Raw genomic sequence first — 19,742 nt, forward strand, 5'->3', positions numbered from 1 at the left:
AACATACCTAGACTAGCAATTCCTAAACTGTACACATCACAAGACACCAGTTCTGCATATGCAAGTAGGTAGTGTGTGTGGGGGGGGAGGCAGGTTGTGGTCAAAAAGTTTTGTGAACACTGCAAGTTATATCCACCATATATATCAGAGAGTCATAATACACACTAGCATATTAAGGGTTCTGAGTTCTTCAGTAAACAAATTTATTTAATCCAAATACATTTTCCAAATGTATGTGTCCATGGAAACCTCACAACACCTCTTCTCCCCATGCTTTTTTTCAAAGAACAATTACGCCATGGAATTGTTTGGGAAATGCTAGTTTAGGGTTATTAATCCTAAACTCTCAATTCATTCTTGCAGAAATGAGAATAAGGTGGGTAAAACAGACGAGGCAATCACATTTCGTACATCACAGAACCCTAGCTAAAGAGAGAGAGAAAATGCTTGAGACATTTTCTGAAAGCAGCCAAATACCAAAGTTACAATTTTAAAAGTAGTAAGATCCTTACCTGATAAACAATCATCAAATAGGGCTAATATCAATTCTGAATACATTCATGTGCTACGCTCAAACACAGAATAGAAACAATGGGGAAAAGCCACATAAAAGTTGACCACAGGAATAATAAGTATGAGATTCTTATGTTTAATGAAGCTTAGAGGCTTCTGGCATTTTGGGATATTCTAATGTCACACATCAGGGAAATTCATAAGGAGAGTTGCCATGACCTCCAGCTAGAAACATACGGGAGGACCCCTACACTTCTATGTGCTATCCTCAGATTTCTCAGGATAAAAGACAGAATATCAGCTCAAGGAGGAGTATCATGCTACTCTGAAAGACAGGTAACCTGGAGAAACCACAAAGATCTATTTTGTTAATTAGATTTCTAATTTCTGTAAGCCTTGTGTTACTCCATATACTAGGATTATAGTTTCCCAAACTTTTCTACATAAATTGTGGCAGAAAGAAGATTGGCTAACTGTCTAGGGATATAAATCATTTGATCTTACATCAGGTGGTGGTTTGCTTGATTGACAAATGAGAAAGTAAAGGAAGGACCCTTGCCAAAAACCACCACCCACACTGCCAGATGCTCCTGGATCCTCTTTTAGAATGCAAATATCCTAAGAAGAAAAGTTACGTTGTACTACACTGTTAACAATTGAGAGTCTCTAAAGCTATAAAGCCTACATTAATATAAGGGATTCTTATATTATTTCTAGACTAGAAAAAGAACAGAAAGAAAAAAAAGAAGGGTAGAGGAAAAAAAGACACTGAAAAAATGGGCAAAGGGCCCCTAAGACAGATAGAACAGGCACAAGGGTATGGAAAATGAAGAGCCTCCACATGTCTATGGTTTTGCCTAGGTCTAGATCAGGTGCTAAGAGCAGAAAAAAATGCTAGGAGTAAAAATTCATGCCAAATTACATGCATTGTGCTCATATGCATAGAGTAATCAGAGAAAGGCAGAGGAGGTGAAAGACAGAAAACTAGAGATAATAATTACTAGCTAAAATCTGTGAGGAAAGGATACAGAAGGTGAGATAGAAATAATGTTTTTTTAAAAATTCAGGCAGTAATAACACTAGTGAAAGGGAAATAAGTCTGGAAAGCAAAGAATTTACTGAGAAAAACTAAGCTGAAGAACATTTTCTTAAGCACAATGGTGGAAGCCCTACTGCTTAAAGTGACTATTCAAAGAATAGGAAAATTGTACTGTTAGGTAAAACTCTTCATGCTTCAAGGACGGACCTTCCCATTTTGGATTTCTCTAGTCTGAGTCTAAACATAGGGCTCTAAATTTCAAGTTTTCCAATTAAGCTAAAGTCCTTCAGCTCCCTCTGCTGTTCAAAAATGTCCCTTAGTTATGCCAGTTCAATCTTGAATGATAAAAAAAAAAAAAAAATACACACATAAACACACACACCCCCAAAACTTGGCACAATCCAGGCAATCAGAGGTCAAACATTTGCTTATCATGAATTCTCTGGCCCAGACCAAATGTTCCAGAATAAGTAATAACAAATTCTACCATTCCCACCACTTAACTGAAATAATTCACGGGATAATGGAGGCTTTCTTCACCAAAAGCAGCAAACTTTTACTAAGGGATGTGGACCCTATACATGATAGCTGGATTGTGGCAAAAGTTTTTTATACAGAAATGTATATGTATCTGTCCTCCATATACCAGAAACCAAAGCAGCACTACATTTTTTCTGTTTCTACCCTGGCGTTTTCTCCTCCCAATATTTCCTAATTAAATGTTTCTCTTCACATGTCCAAATTCAGTTGCTAGCACCTTATTATCTTCAGGATATTCTGTGTTGAAGGACCTATATAGGTCAGCTATGGTGGTGAACCAAGCATCTGTCCAAGAGAAGAATTCTTACTCACCTGATCCTTAAATTGATTCTGGGACAAGCAGTCAATTAGGTCCACACAGCCCAGAAGACAACCTGATGGATAGTCATTGGGAAATTCCACATCTGAATCAAGAATAACAGATTGATTAAATTTTCTTCTTTGTGACCCTGGAACTCACAAATCTGTTTTCAATTCTGAACAAACCACTTTCTCTGTTATCTATATGTAGACATAAGGAAAACAATGAGGTCTGCATTTGGCTCAACTGTTGATATTTTAGCAAAAAATTTGATGGCTGGCTTAGTCCACTATCCATATCCTAAGTTATATGAAAATTACACACCACTGAAGTTCAAGGACCCCACAACTTCACTTCAAACAAATCAATTCCACTACACTCAACTGTATCAGACTGGAGTTTGGTGATGATAGGTTTTAGAAGGAAGCTATAAGTGTCAAGAGAAAACCCATAAAAATTAAAAACAAAACAAAACATTAAGAATGTCAGAACACACAAATTTAAGTTATTATCAGTCAAAACAGAAATTCATTTTTATGGAAACATGTATTTTTGATTCCTAAAGCTTGGTTTCTTAAAAACTTTTATAGGTGTTGCCCTGGCTGGTGTGGCTCAGCTGGTTGGGTGTCATCTGTGCACTAAAAAGGTCGCTGGTTCGATTCCCTGGTTCGATTCCTGGCCAGGGCAAATGCCCAGGTTGTGGGCTTGATCCCTGCTAGGGGGCGTGCAGGAGGCAGCTGATTAATGTTGCTCTCTCACATCGATATTTCTTTCTCTCCCTTTCTCTCTCTCTAAAATTCAATAAAAAATCTTTAAAAACAAAAAGTCTTTTATAGGTGTTTCTATAATTATCCTCTCATTCTATCTTAAAAAGAACTGTATGATCTGGATAAAAGGAAGGAAAACAAGACACCCAAGGGTCAGAGTGTATTTTAGGATCCAAATTTAGTGTGCTGGGGGTGATTCCCAAAATATACTGCTTAAGTCAACCAACTCTGATTTGTGCAAATCCAATAGCAAATGCCTACATGGGTCACTCCCGATAAAAATTCTTATTTGCGGTTGTTCTTCCCAATCTAAAGATCCTAGAGTTTATAGTAGTCATTTTACTCTCACTATAAAAAAAAAAAAAAAAGTTGGAGAAAAATTCTTCAGATAAAACTAAGACTGTCCTGGCTGGTGTGGTTCAATTGGAGTATCAATGCGTACACAGAAAGGTCATGGGTTTGATTCCTGCTCAGGGCACATACCCAGGTTGCGGGTTTGATCCCCTCTTGGGGGGTATATAGGAAGCAGTGGATCGATGTATCTCTCTCACACATCAGTGTTTCTCTCTCTCCCTCTCTCTTCCTCTCTCTCTGGAATCAATGAAAACATATCCTTGGGTGAGGTTCAAAAAAACCACAAAAATACTAAGACTAGTTGGTTGATTTCTGGTATTGGGAGCTGATATTTTTATTTGCACTATTTGGTAAATTAATGCTTTCAATGGCTGTCTATGATTTGCCACTAAACAAGCAAACACACACATAAAGTTTAAAGTCACTTTCATACTTTTAGCCCCCCCAAAAAAAATAAAGTCACAAGAAGGAAATTAAAAAATGTGAATATCAATGACTTCTCTCAACAAAGTAAGACTAATAGGAGAATATATGGTGGTTACCTTTCCCACGAAGAAAACGGTATGTAGTCTGGAGTTCTGAGACTTCTTGAGGTGAGGGTCTTTTGGCTGTGGCTGCTATCCAAAGTCGTCCTCTGTGAGGGGTGTACCAACTTCTGCCTTCCACCCTTAAACAAGTATACATTTAGCAGGAAGAATCTAAATTCTAGTGTCCTGGAGGATCTCATAATATACAGCAAACTATCCAGTTGAGCAAAGAGATCTGAAGATGATACCTCAGCAAGAGGAGTATTTTTTGTGAAAAACAATTCTCCCACCATACCCTTTACTTGAGTATGAACCGTGTTCTCTAGTCTTTCCTATTATAAGAACAAAGACAATTCATCTCAGCTTCTATTTTTTTAAAATCTGATCTCTATAACTCAGAATGGGGGCTTTCATAAGCCCTGGGCCTTCTATAATCCAAATCTTCTATTTTCAAGGAATCCAAGCTGTCCCGCAAAAATGGAAATCTTTGCGCTTCTTTGAGTCAAAGGCTAACCTTTTCCTGAAAGATTTGTTTATTGTTCTCTAACTTGACAGAAAAATTCTCACCCACATATAACTCCTCAAGAATAGTTACTTTTATAATTATTATTTAATAGAATTTAAGTAAATAAAAATGTCTATCATCTTTACTCTTTAAACTGCAATCACATTCATTTATATTTTCCTAGTATTTTATAAAGGGTTATGTTCTTTGTAGATAATTAAACAACCTGTTCACTAGTTTGAAAGAATCTTTAAATGGAATAACAGAATGCATTTCAGAGAATTTAATTACTCCAAGGATTACAAAAAGATGTTTCTCTTTTAGTTCACACCAAACAATAAAGTACCTAGATGACATATCCCTATGATACTATTCTTATAATGGGAAATAGGCAATTTCTCATATCCTTAGTTTTCCAATGTAGATGAATTGGAAGACTGGTAGGCACATAGTAAGTATTCAGTAAATGAGAAATGAATCAATATATTCCTTCCCTCTACACCAAATAACCTGAAGGGTTACTGGGGAAATTATCTCACAAGTGTGGCAGAACCACCCACTTTGTTTCTGTGGGATTAGTGATTGTGGGTTAGAAGCTGCTCATCCTGTTCTTTTTAGTGAGAAAATCTGAGTAAGACAGATCCAAAATAGGATGAGAGAAATGTACACATTCTGATTCCCTGGCAGAGAACAAGCTGTTTAGTTTTCTACTTTAAAAAGGGAAGACACCTCAACTGCAGAGAACTGAATGAGAGAACAGACATCTGAAGGCCTAGTTGCCCTGGAGCAGAAGCAGAGTTGCATGCACTTGCTTAACAGCACTACACACATGGACTATGAAACAATTAGGAGACAAAGCAAGAAAGCCTGACCTTCAAGAAGGGAGAAAAATGATAATGCATCCTAATGAAGGAGGGAAATAACAACTAATCATGAAAACACCTAAGCACAAATGATTGTTCTAAATGCCAATAATAAATTTTATTTCAGGAAAATAGAAAAATGACTCAAGCTTACACAGTGAGAGTGGAAAAAGCACTTTGAAACCTAAACTCTAGTTCCATCTCTGCCAGTAGCTGTAGGGTTTACCTTTGCCTGCCTCTGTGTCCTCATTTGTCCAAGATTACAATAATACTGACTTGATCTATTTCATAGAGCTACTGCTTTGAAAATGGTAAAATTCTATTTAAGTATAAGATATTACTACTGTTATGAGTTAGGACACTGCCAGGCATATAAAATTCTAACTGATAAAATAAGAAGGAAGGAGATATCGGCATTCCCATATTGGCTGCAGAATTATTCACAATAGCCAAAACATAGAAACAACCTAAGAGTCCACTGAAAAATTAATGGATTAAAAAATGTGATATATATATAATGAAATATTATTCACAACCATAAAAATGAAGAAGATCCTGCCATTTGCAACAACATGGATAGACTTTGAGGGCATTTGGTAAGTAAAATAAACCAGACAAAGAAAAATACTGTATGATCTCACTTATATGTAGAATGTGAAAAACAAACAAACTCATAGATCAGAAAACAGATCGGTGGTTGTCAGAAAGAAATGGGGGAAGTAGCTAAAAGTAACAAACTTCCAATTATAAATAAGTCCTGGGGATATAATGTACAACACAGTGACTATAGTTAACAATATTATATATATTTAAAAGCTGCTAAGAGAGTAGATCTTAAAAGCTGTCATCACAAAAAACAAAAAAATGTGTAACTGTGTGGTGATGATGTTAACTATACTCATTGTGACAATCATTTTACAATATATACACATATATCAAATCATTATGTTGTATACCTTAAACAAATACAATGTTATATGTCAATTTTATCGTTTTTAAAAAAAATTTTTTTATTGGTTTTCTTTTTAAAAAAATATATTTGAATTGATTTCAGAGAGAAGTGAGAGGGAGACAGAGATAGAAACATCAATGATGAGAGAGAATCATCAATCAGCTGCCTCCATCATGGCCCTCACCAGGGAACAAGCCCAAAACCCAAGCATGTGCTCTGACAGGGAATCAAAGCAGGATCTCCTGGTTCATGGTTGACGCTCAACCAGTGAGCCACACCAGCCAGGCTATTGGGTTTTTTTGTGTGTTTTTTTAGAAAGACAGGAAGGGACATAGAGAGGGAAACATCAATGAGAGAAAGAAACATCCATTGGTTGCCTCCTGCACGCCCCCTACTGGGGATGTAGCCCACAACCTGGGCATGTGCCTTGACTGGGAATTGAACCAGGGACCTCTTGGTACATAGGACAATGCTCAACCAACTGAGCCATGGTGGTGGGCCAGGGTGTATGTCAATTTTATCTTAATAAAACTGGATAAAAAAAGGAAAAACAAATGCTGTAATGATAAACGGAAGAAGAAAAACACAAACAAATATATATTATGACCTTACTATATAACAATTTGCATAGGAAAAAGAATATAAACACTCCAAAATGCTAACAGTAATTGTTTCTAGGTAATGGGATTATAGATGATCTTTCTTTTTCTAGCTACTTTTCTGTATTTTCCAATTTTCTATTTACAGTTACAAAAGCAAAACAAACAAACAAAAACCCACCACCCAACTATTTTTAAAAATTGAATTGAAGGGAAACATATGAAATCATGGGATTATAAGCTATTACTACCACCATTAATAGGTACAACTCAATTCTATTATACCTCTACTATATCCCTCACTACTTCCCCCACTTTTTGTAGAACGGGAATTTGTGGTAAAATAGTTTCTCAATCTGGTTACTTGAAAGGAAGGAAAAAAAAAAGAAGGAAGGAAGGAAGGAAGGAAGGAAGGAAGGAAGGAAGGAAGGAAGGAAGGAAGGAAGGAAGGAAGGGAGGGAGGGAGGGAGGGAGGGAGGGAGGGAGGGAGGGAGGGAGGGAGGGAGGGAGGGAAAAGAAAAGAGGAGAGAGAGAGAGAAAGAGAAAGAAAGAGAGAGAGAGAGAGAGAGAGAGAGAGAAAGAAAGAAAGAAAGAAAGAAAGAAAGAAAGAAAGAAAGAAAGAAAGAAAGAAAGAAAGAAGAAAGAAAGAGAAAGAAAGAGAAAGAAAGAAAGAAAGAAAGAAAGAAAGAAAGAAAGAAAGAAAGAAAGAAAGAAAGAAAGAAAGAAAGAAAGAAAGAAAGAAAGAAAGAAAGAAAGAAAGAAAGAAAGAAAGAAAGAAAGAAAGAAAGAAAGAAAGAAAGAGAGAGAAAGGGAGAAAGAAAAACAAAACCAGTTAGGCTAGTCTCCTAAAAAATTAATAAGCATTAAAAACTTTGAATTTCAAATAGGATCAAACCATTAAAGTTGTTGAATATTATATTACAAAGGCAATGTCAAGATAAGTTTAATCAATAGACTTCCTGCAAAGATGAAAAAACTGGTATTCTATTCTTCGTTATAACTAAAATCTTTAGCCATTTTAACCTCAGTTTTTTAAAACTATTCAGTAAAAAAAAACAAAAAAATCCCAATTATCAAGTCAGTAACATGAATATATTGCTTAAAGTTTTATGTACTCAAGAGTTTTATAAATCATCACTAGAGAAAATAAATTCCAATCCATAATTCTAAATCAACTTTATGTCACTGTAAAATCTCTCACTGCCAAGATTCATTTCTGTTCTTACCTTTTAATCCCTCTGACAAGCAGAGAAGCCCAGGGCTGATGCAGAGAAAGGCACCAGCCACCATCAAAGCCTTCTTGAAATTCTTCATCCTGGATTCGCAACTGGTGCCGATATGAGTTGAACTCTAGTTCTGATCCTGCTGACTGGGAAGCCTTCTTCTGTGAGGCTACACCTGTCTGGTCTATCCACTACACAGGAAAAAAACCAACGCACAGTTCTGAAAAGGGAAGAACCTGGAGTATGTATGAAAAATGAGATGAATGCTAATAATGAAGAAATCATAGTGGGAACATGTTCTTAGGAAATGTTATCCTATCTTTGCCTCAAACAGGGCCAAAAAAGCTGGAAAAGGTATAAATTCAGTAGTATCCCCAAGTATGATAACAAGGTCCCATCTTAAAGGATAGTTAGAATGTTGAAATCTCCATACAAAGCTTCCTAATTCCATCAACAGCACAATTATCAGACCAAATAATTGGTCTGTAATTATTTTCATTTTATGCTTATTAATAATCCATATTGGATTCTGGACAATTTCACAACATAAATCTATCAGCCAAATGAAGGTTCAACATTCTGGTCTGTACATTCTTCATGAGCTTAGGGGCAGGATCACGTGCTGATACCATGAAAAAGCCAAACAGATGTTGTCAGGGGCACCAGTTCCAACTACTGGATGCATGAAGTATTCTCTTACTCTGCATTAAACAACTTGCCCCTAAAAGAGAAGATGGAGTACTACAGAAACAAGGCTCCCATCATGTAAAGAGAATAGAAAATTACAGGGTACAGGTAATTACAGGTGACTGAAGAGTCCTGGCAGTAGTTCAGTCAGAGAATGACAAAGGTTAATATTTCTTCCATCCAGAGCAAGAAGACTGAGTGCTCCGAAATTTAAGGGGGGAAAAAAAGAGGCTTTATTAGGATAGTGAGGTTGGGGTTAGTTGTCTTAATTTTTTCACTGTTTATTTAGTAATTTATAGAGGGTAAAAATGGTAGAGTGGTAGTCTAGAAACTCTAATTGTTTAACCCCTAAAGGTTTCGGTTTCTCAACTGTAAGAAGATGGGGTTGGACTAAATAAATCTCTGACAATCTTCCTGCAATAAAATTTTATGAGTCTAATCAACTGTGTTGTATATTAAAAAAACACACAGAAACATTCAAGTACTTAACTATATGAAAAGGCATACTGTAGCAACACATAAAATACAAAAAGATATGGTTCTTGTGTTCAAGGAACTTACAATCCTAACAGAAGACTGACACATAAGTAACTATCCAAAATATAAGGCAGAACTGAGTAAATACTACACAGGGATATAAACTCTTAAGTAGGAACACAAAGGAAGAACTGATCCATTACAGGGGAAATAAGTGATTTCATAAAAATGTTGGTATTTGAACAATTCTAAGGCCCAAATTCTCTGTTCTATCTGTACTACAGTTCTTGTTTGATCATTTGTTTCTCTATTCTCACAGCCCTTTGCTAAATTAATCTCCTATTACCTTTCAATAATACTATTGTAGAGCCTGCTAACTGGTCTCCTCATCTACATTTTTAGCGTTTAAATAACTACTGTCCTACTAGTGCAACAATACTAATTTAGGCCCTCAGACTCTCCCCACTGTGCTACTGCAATTTCCCTGCTTCTAGTCTTACTCCTCCCTCCGATCCATTCTCTATATGGGCATGGAAATCAAGTTAATCTTCTGCTAAAATCCTTCAAGGCCCCTTCTTTGCCTGTTTCAGGAAAAAACAAAACTCCTTAGCATGAGACATAAAGGCTTTCATGATATGATGTTGCCTACTGTACTGGGTTAAGTAGTATCCTCCAAAATTTTATGTCCACCCAGAACCTTACTTGGAAACAGAGTCTCTGCAGATATAATTAAGTTAAAATAAGGTAATACTGGATTAGGGTGGACCCCAAATCTAATGACTGGTGCCCTTATAAAAGGAGAGAACACACAGAGACAAAGACACACAGGAGGCAAGCTCCCCCTCCCTGGAGGACGTCCTTGCCTTTCTCCTCTCCTTCTTCCCCCCACAGGCTTGCATCTCCTAAACTCTAAGGGACCCCCACCAGGGCAGCAATGGGCAGTGGCAATTCCTCCTGGCTAACTCCGAGCCTGTCCCCAAAGCCCCCCCTTTTCTCTGACTTCTTAGTGAGCCAAAGCAGACCAGCCTTGGCTCATTTCCCCAGCCCTTTCTTGTCTCACTGTTCTCAGCTTTAATAGACGTCCTCTAAAAATAAAAGTAAAAAGACACACAGCAAAGAAGGCCATGTGAAGACAGACACAGAGATTAAGCAACATAGCTGCAAACCAAGGGCTGCCTTGTGGGCACCAGAAGCTGAAAGAGGCAAGAGAGCTTCTCCAGTAGAGCCTTCAGAGGGAGTGCAGCCCTGCTAACACCTTGATTTCAGTGTTGAAAACTGAGAGAATACATTTCTGTTGTCTTAAGCCAACAAGTTGTGCTACTTTGTCATGGCTGCCTAATATACCTGCTAGTCCAAGTAACCTAATATACCTGCTAGTCCATTTTAACTTCTAACGATCCTTAATTCTCCAAACCTACCAATGCTCTCAAACTGCTGAGCCTTTGTACATGTTGTACCTTCTACCTAGAATTCCCTTCCCAGATTTGTCGCTTGGAAATTCCTATCTATCCCTTAAGTATCCTCTCAAACACTATTTCTTTTGTGACTTGAGTGGGCTTATGAACTCTGTCCTGAAGTCCTGCTGTACCTATGATATGTGTCTATCATAGCAATTACATTAGTGAATTGTAATTATTTGTATTCAAACACATCTTCCCACTAAATTTGAAGTCCTTAAGGACAGGAGCTGCACCTTTACCTTTTAATTTCCCAGCACCTAGCAAAAAACCTGACATGTACACAGTGCAAATGAACAAATATTTCCAGTTAAGCTGTCTAAAGCACTGCTCTGATTGCACCTCTCTGTTTGAGAAACTTCTATGGGCCATAATGAGTTTGGCTCAGTGGTTAGAGCAACCACCTGTGGACTGAAGGGTTCTGAGTTCAATTCCGACCAAGGGCATGTACCTTGGTTGCAGGTTCGATCCCTGGCCTGTCGGTTTGTGAGTGGGAGGCAACCAATCGATGTGTCTCTCTTACATCAATGTTTCTCTCTCTCTCCCTTCCACTCTCTCTGAAAAGCAATGAAAACAATTCCTCGGGTGAGGATGAAAAAAAAAAAAAAAGAATCTTCTATGGCTCACATTAATTTACAAAATAAAAGTATGAAAACTTCCTAGCTAAACATTTAAGCCCAGGTTCTACCTACCCAACCCTACTCTATTTCCCATGGTAATCTTTTTTATGAGTACTATCTAGGTTGCTTAAATTTAGTATTCCATGTATATATCTCCCAAGCTTTTGTGTACCCATGTCTTATTCCCATAGCTCATTCTGCCTGGAATTTTTTTCCCCATCATCCCCAAACATCTATTTTCTTGGATATTTACTTTTAATGAATGGCAGCTTCCCTATAGAAACCTATTTTTTTCCCTCAACTGGAATTCCATCCTCTGAATTTCCACTCTACTTTATTTATATCTCCATTAGTCTTAAAGCTGTTTATGTAATCTTTTTCTCTATTCCTTTATGAGTTCTTTGAAAATAGAAGTAATGTCTGGTTGATCACTTTCTACTGTGCTTATACACAGCAGATGCTCAATGCAATTGACAGAAATGACAACAATGAATATGTGAATTCATGTATTAATTTAAAACATCACTCTATGAGACTACCCATATTCTATAAAATATATAGAAAAAAACATTAAGAAAAGGACCATGGAATTATTATCCAAATCTTCATAGTAATTAACAAAACCCTCTCTTTGGAAATACTCAGAAGATAATACAGGTCAACTTGTCAGAAGTGCTGCAAAAAGACTGGAATAAACTGAACCGGAGAATAAGGTTGGCGGGTGTGCTAAGAAAGCAGATTGGTATTTAAAGCTTACTAAAGAGGCACACTCGAAAGGAGAAATGTCTGGGCCCAAACTTCTCTCATTATCAGTTAGAACAAAGGTCCACTAACCTGGGGAGGGGACTGGCAGAGGTTGGGATTCACCAGAATTCCCAAAGGCTCTTCAGAAGATCTATCCAATTTGGTCAGTGGTTGGTTCAAGGTTCCACTGGCAATGGCCTGTATTGTTTCATCTAGTCTGTGATAACAAATCAAAGGATGCAATAAATGGTAATGCTCTATGCTCAGAACATCCTTACCACCAATAAAAAACCCTTCTACAGTAATAAAATTTCAAATTCAAAGAGGGGTTCATGGATGGCCTCTTCCCCTGTTCCACCCCTACCCAAACTTCCTTCTCTTCACTCCAAGAACCCTAAGGAACATGAGTCAGTAAAAGTTGCAGAATGCTAAGAAAATAGGCAGGGCTCACTACAATCATTCATCTGCTTAACTAGATTATTAAAATGCCAGGATTAGAAAAGTTGCCTAGAACAGTAGTCTGACCCACAGAAGAGTATTCTACGGCAGCCTATTAATTCAATACATCCAATTACTCCTCTGCCCACTCAGGAGTCCCTGTCTACTCCTTCAGGCTGATCTGAATTCTAGCCTTGCTTCAAGGCCCAGAAGTTCTGAGGCCCTCTACTGACCCCACACAAAAGTGCTTCCTCCTTTCTCTGAAGTCCTGTAGCACCTACTATTTAGTCATTGGATATATCCTACAGTTGTGTTTGCTATGACTATTTGATTCTAAACCTATGTGATAATTTTCATTTGTGGAACTAATTCTACTGGATAGTAAGAGATCATTGGTCCTGCAGGAACCATTCTACTCTATAGCACTACATTACTTGCTGCTTTACTCCATGCCCCTGCTGGATGCTTGACAAATGTGGATGATGATGATTCTGAGGTACAATGTAATGAAAAGCTTCTACCAGTAGGAAAGGCTGAACCTGATCTTGAATTACAATTAAAGAGTTACTTGTTAGGACTCTCTTATATGGAAGGCAACTTAAAAGGTGTAGAGGATATGGTTCCTGCTGTCGAGAAGCTTTGAATCTTAGTCACAGGTTTAAGACACCTATAAAAACGATGAACAAAACATGAGAGGATGTCATTAATACTATAAGGCACAATCCATCTGGTGGTTATTATCCTATTATCCCATGTGCTGTGCTAAGCAGGTTCAAGAGAGAGGTAGATATTTGAAAGGCAAAGGTTAGGGGAGGGATTTCCAAACCAAGGGAAAAGCAAAAACAAAAGCATGAAGCTTAAAAAAAAAAAAAAAAAAGAGTACAAGAATTTGAAGGAAAAGGTGAATCTAAAATAAGGTGGGGGCCATGGGATCTGAAGGAAGGAAATAGATTTAAGACACAGTATAGTGGTAAGTCTATAGAACTCCATAATGTATAAATAATACAAATAGCTTATCAATACATTTTTAGAATGTCAGACTTACTAGCATACAACCAAAGCATAAAAATATAAATAAAAATTATGATGAAATGACATTTCTCATGTGTCAGAATGGCAATTTTTTTAAATCCTCACCCAAGGATATGTTTTTACTGATTTCAGAGAGAGGGGAAGGGGGGATAGAGTTAGAGAAACATCAGTGTGAGAGAGAAAGGGGATCAGTTGCCTCCTGTACGCACCATGACCAGGGACTGATCGCAAAACCTAGGTATGTGCCCTGACTGGGAATAGAACCCGCAAACTTTTAGAGTACAGGACTTTGCTCCAATCAACCAAGCTACCCAGGCAGGGCAGAATGGCACATATTTTTTAAATTGCTAAGAAAAGAATGAAGAAACTAGCATTTGATATCTGGTGTGTAGCTGTTAAGTCAAAAAGTATGCACAATTTAAATTTTGAGATACTGTCCATTTTCTAAAAGGCTGTACCCTTTTTTTATTAGATATAAAATGATTTTTATTATAAAAGCAATCCATTTTTATTATGGAAAAACTGGAAAATACAAATTAATAGAAAGAAAATAAAAAATTCCTAAACCCATCACCCAGGAATAATTTTATTTTTCTTTATATTTGTGTATCATATACATAATAGATGAGAACAAATAATTATTCTGAAGCTAGTGGTAGAATTTCCTAGAGAGAGAGAATAACCTTTGTTTAGGAAAATTCTATGATGGGTTTGCTAGGTATGAAAGAGAAAAGACAAGGACCGGGCCTTGTGAAAAACACTACTGTGTTCACTAATATCCAACTGCATACGTGTATATATGTATATGTGTGTGTGTGTGTGTTTGTGTGTGAGAGAGAGAGGGAGGGAGGGAGGGAGGGAGGGAGGGAGGGAGGGAGGGAGGTGTGTCAGAAAACAGGGCGAGATCTCTATGTGCTTTCTTTTCAACACTACTGTGTTCACTAATATCCAACTGCATACATGTATATGTGTGTGTGTGTGTGTTTGTGAGAGAGAGAGAGAGAGAGAGATGTGTGTCAGAAAACAGTACTGTGATGGAGTCAATATGAGTATCTCTTCTCAAGTGGCGATAATGGCAATTTTTTTCAATTTTTTAGAGCAGTTTTAGGTTCACAGCACAACTGAATGTAAGGTTCAGAGATTTCCCCCTATATTCCCTGTCCCCACACATGTAGAGCTTCTCCCATTATCAAACATCCCTCACTAGAGTGGTATATTTGTAACAATCAACGTACATTGATACATCATTATCACCCAAAATCCATAGTGTACATTATGGTTCACTCTTGGTATTGAGGTTGTATCATTTTATTGGTTTCTTTTTATTATTTATTTATTTACTTATTTATTTATTTTGTGGGGGTTCCCTATGCTTCTCCTTCTGTGCAGCTGTGTGTGTGATTTTACACACACACACACACACTTACTTCAGAATTAGAGACAGACCCTCTGCTGTGTAGTTCATAGTAGTCACTGTTCATGCTCACATGAACACAAAGGACAGTAAGCACCTCAAAGCCTACTCTTGCTTGTGTTTATCTCCTAAAAAGGTATCCAACTGTAGGGTATATGATTGTCTGATCACTAAGCTGTATACGTGAAAGAGGCTATACTATTTTAATACTCCCTTTCATAGTAAAAGAGCACACCTATTTTCCTATACTCACAGATTATGCAAAATTATATATATTTTATTGTAGCCAATTTAATGATACATATGTTTAAAAGTTTGCATCTCTTTCATAACTAGTTGAGCATCTTCTCAAATATTTAATGACCATTTTTATTTTCTCACCTGTGAATTGTCTATTCTTAGCCTTTGCCCATTTTTCTACTGAAATTTTTTTGGTCTTTTTCTTTTCTATTATTTTTACCTACTTATATATATTTTTAAAGAATAGTTTATTGATTTTTAGAGAGAGAGGAAGGGGGAGGGAGAGAGAGATGAACATCACATTTATCAGCTGCCTCCTGCACATTCTCCATTGGGGATCGAGCCTGCAACCTGGGCATGTGCCCTTGACCAGGAAATCGAACCAGCAACCTCCTGGTGCATGGGATGACACCCAACCAACTGAGCCACACTTGCCAGGATGTGATCTCTTTCTTTTAATTTGCAGAAGGTCTTTATATATTATAGATATAATACTCTTTGTTAAAAATGTTGAAAATATTTCCTCCCAAGTCTGGTACTTTTAAATTCTATTTTATTTTTTTTTACTTTATTTTAAATATCTTATGTCTTTTTGACTTCTGGGTTTTGTATCCTGCTTAGAGATTTATCACACTAAGACTATAACTATATTCTCCTATATATCTATATTTCTTTCTGATTCTTTTATTTCTTTTACATTTAACTTTTCAAACTATCAAAGAATGATTTGAGGTAGAGATCTACTGTCATTTTTTCTAAGCTGGTAGCCAATCATCCCATCATATATTTAATCCTTTCCTTACTGTTTAGAAATATTACCTTTATCAATTACTAAATTTACACACATATAGACACACACCCATGCACACACATACACACAATGCAAACACACGGGTCTCTTTCTGGATTCTATTATGTTTCATTGATCTACTCCTGTGCCCAAACTGTACCTCATTTTTTTTGTTTGTTTTTTAATATTTCTTTATTGATTTCAGAGAGAGAAAGAGGGAGGGAGAGAGGGAGATAGAAACATCAATGATGAGTCATTGATTGGCTGCCTCCTCCAGCATGCTCCCTACTGGGAATCGAGCCTGCAACCCGAGCATGTGCCCTGACCCGGAATCAAAACTCAATCTCCTGGATTATAGGTCAATGCTCAACCACTGAGCTACACCGGCTGGGCTACTTCATTGTCTTAAAAACAGTTGTGTGTGTTTTTTATAAAACTACAGTAATTATCTAGTAGTACAAGTTCCCCTCCCTGTTTCTTTTCTTTTTTTAAAAAATATATCTTTAGATTTCAGAGAGAGGAAGGGAGACGGAGAGAGAGATAGAAACATCAATGATTCAAGTCATTGATCAGCTGCCTCCTGCAGGCCCCCTACTGGGGAACGAGCCTGCAACCTGGGCATGTGACCTGACTGGGAATCAAACCATGATCTCCTGGTTCATAGGTTGATGCTCAACCAATGACCCACACTGTCCAGGCTCCCTGTTCATTTTCAAAATTGTCTTAGCTACTCTTACATGTTTCTACTCCAAATGAACATATTTTTTAAAATCAACAAAAATAATAGATCCATTACATGGGGCAAATATTTTACAGCCAAACCACCTCCTTTTTTCAGACACTTTCTGCTGTTACCCACTTACTTGCTATGATACTCAGCTAGTGGATTTTCATCTTCCACGATCTTCCTGCCTGCAAAGTCAATGGTGATCTTCTTAGAGAGCCTAGAGGCATGTCGAAATTCTCTCAGCTCCTCCTCTCGCTTCTGCAGAGTTTCCCGCTCAATTTTGGACAACCACTGGTTAGAATCACTGGCAAAGTAATCTGACTCATCATCAATTACTTGGGTCCTTCGAACGCTAAGAAAAAGGAAAAAACACACCATGGCAATTAGGTCACCTATGGACAAATAGCAACTTGATTACTGGGAAAATGTTTCAAGGTGGCTCACTCTTATGCTATCCTAAAGGTTACCATCTCAAATATGGACGCTCCAGAATGTTCCAAAACCAAGTCAAGCTCTGCCTGGTTCTTAGCTTCTGCATATATCTTATCCCCATTGCAGGCTCAGCTCAGCTCCTAAAACTAATCTCATCCTCAGGTAGGAAAAGACAGCACCATAATCCACTGTCCTTCTAGCTTTCTTACTATTCTAGTCCTCCTCTTCTGAAAACTGGGCTTCTGCCTGGTTTTGCTGCATCTGAGTTTATGTCTTGGCAGCTTACTTAGTATGGCAGTCCCTCTATAATTGGGAACCAGCCTATTCTTGCTAGTCCCAATTGCTACCCTTTCCCTCAGAAATTGGTGCTCTAATCTGGATCGAAGTCCTGTGGCTTGCTCTTAGAATACCCTACTTACTCTATGTCAGTCCCCCTCCCCAAATCTCCAGTCCCTCACTAATATACTGGCCAAGTTCCAAGATAATCAGGCCTGTTTCTAAGATTATACCAACAAAGAAACTGAGAAGTAGAAAAAAATCTCGATGATTCACTCTCTCATTCTACAGATAATAAACCCAGGGCTCACAGAAATTAAGTGACTACTCTAAAGTCACAAATCAACTGGATTTGTGCATAATTACAAATTTGTAATATACATAGGCATAGGGAAACACTCAAATCATATTCATATATTGATTTTAATTATTCAGGATTCAGCTGGAATTGTAAAAGTTTTAAAGTAAATTGAGAGTGGGAAGCTTAAGAAGGCTCAAGAGAAAATTGGTCCTATATGTGAACCTAAATAATGAAAGTGGTGCCCTTGAACACATCGGCAAAAGGGCAACATCAATAGGGAGACACACTTTTCCAGTTTTTATTTATCAAGAGATGTACTCCATTTCTAATTCTATTTCTTATGTTAAGTTTTATCGAATAGGGCTAAAAGTGATATTTAAAGGATTAAGAGTAAACATTAAGTTACAAACCTTGTGATGGGCTGACTTAAGAAATAGCTTTCAAAGTGATATCTCATGTATTCACAGCAAACAGTTTGGTAGTAGAAAGTGTGTCTAACCAAACAAAGGCTTATAATGCCAGGGATAAGCTACCAGCTCAGTTACAAGTAAGAGATTCGCTGTCTCTCTAAGAACCTTCACAATCTCAAGTGGCCATCTGAGAAGTGAGTGTTTAAGTCCTATTTAAATATTTTTTTAACCAAAACATGGTCCAAAAGAAGAAAAAAATAAAAGAGAAATAAAAAACAGAACTAGCAAATTCTGTCTCTTAAAGTCAGTGGGCTAAATGACAAAAGTATAGGAGTGTAAAAGCCAATTCAGAAACATTTTAATATATTGATCATTGAATCAGAAAACAAATTTAGCGTCGAAGGGAAGGAGAAGGGTAAATCATTCCTTCCCATGATATGGTATTACCTACACTCTCCCAGAGGGAACTTCTTATAGCTACTCCAGAGTCCAGCACAATAGTTTGCACATGGTAGGTGCTCTAATCTATATGATGGCTGAATGGTAGCAAATGAAACAGGTGGGGAATTATTCAACCCAAATCAACTTTGCCAAAAATAAAAAAATGTTTCAGGGTAGGATCCTTTTGATGGGAGCCCATCTTATTCAAACATGGACTCAAAAAATATATGTAAGCCTCCTATGTAGAGCATCCAGCTGTTCTTTTCCTGTAATCTTTTTCATACTCCATCCCTAAGAATGTATCAAGTGCCAAAATAATGTTTTAATGGGAAGAATCTGTGGACTAGTATACTTCTTAGCATTTGTTATTCTAACCACATCATACCTAGTTCTGTCAAACTCTAACAGTTTGTCTTTATGCTTGATAGCCTTCTCCAGACCAGACTTAAATCGCAACTCTTGGTGAGGAAGGTCCTTGGTAGAGATGTCCACCTTTCCAGAATTCTCCGTCCCTGAAATTCAGTAAGAAAACCAAATGGTGTCAGTTTATAATACAAATTAGTGTATCACTGTGCAGCAAAAAATAAAATCAGAAGATCTGGCTCTGCCCTAATGACCAACAGCCTTTATTTCAAAGGAAAACAAGTACACAAGCACTGCTTGGCATTGGCACGTAATAGGTTCTCAATAACTGTTAAGTTCCATTTCTTCCCTTATGGAAATTTAGATCACCAAGGGTGCCAAACTGTTTAATTAAACACAATATAAAATGCCTTATAAATGAAAACTTTATTGAGTAGTACTGAATATCACCCTTAAACATACTTTTATATATGGAATATATATAAAATTTATATATATACACTTTTAAAATGGAATAATGGAAGAAAAAAAAGAAATTGCAGAAAGGAAATAGAAATAAGAACTTATTCGATAACGGCATTTAATACATATTATTTAATCCTCACAATAATTTTGTCAGAAAGTTTGTAGTATCTTTGTTTTACAGATAAACAAAGTTCATAAATAATACACTTAACTGAGTTCACTCAGAAATTAGAAAGTAGAAACAC

General features: G+C 37.1%; 1 protein-coding gene across 1 annotated transcript in view; it reads right to left on the reverse strand.

The window, feature by feature from the left end:
- Positions 1 to 19,742, reverse strand: part of TRIP4 (thyroid hormone receptor interactor 4) — a 52,777-nt gene that overhangs the window by 17,844 nt on the left and 15,191 nt on the right. Inside the window, exons 6-11 of the mRNA XM_016208598.2 lie at positions 19,055 to 19,181; positions 16,946 to 17,161; positions 12,259 to 12,385; positions 8,187 to 8,374; positions 4,057 to 4,181; positions 2,405 to 2,496 (exon numbers count right to left, since the gene is read on the reverse strand). Coding sequence (XP_016064084.1) covers positions 2,405 to 2,496; positions 4,057 to 4,181; positions 8,187 to 8,374; positions 12,259 to 12,385; positions 16,946 to 17,161; positions 19,055 to 19,181 — 875 coding nt within the window. The remainder of the gene's footprint in view (positions 1 to 2,404; positions 2,497 to 4,056; positions 4,182 to 8,186; positions 8,375 to 12,258; positions 12,386 to 16,945; positions 17,162 to 19,054; positions 19,182 to 19,742) is intronic.

Source organism: Miniopterus natalensis, chromosome 1 (assembly GCF_054644295.1).
Source record: "Miniopterus natalensis isolate mMinNat1 chromosome 1, mMinNat1.hap1, whole genome shotgun sequence".
In the NCBI taxonomy this organism is placed as follows: domain Eukaryota; kingdom Metazoa; phylum Chordata; class Mammalia; order Chiroptera; family Miniopteridae; genus Miniopterus; species Miniopterus natalensis.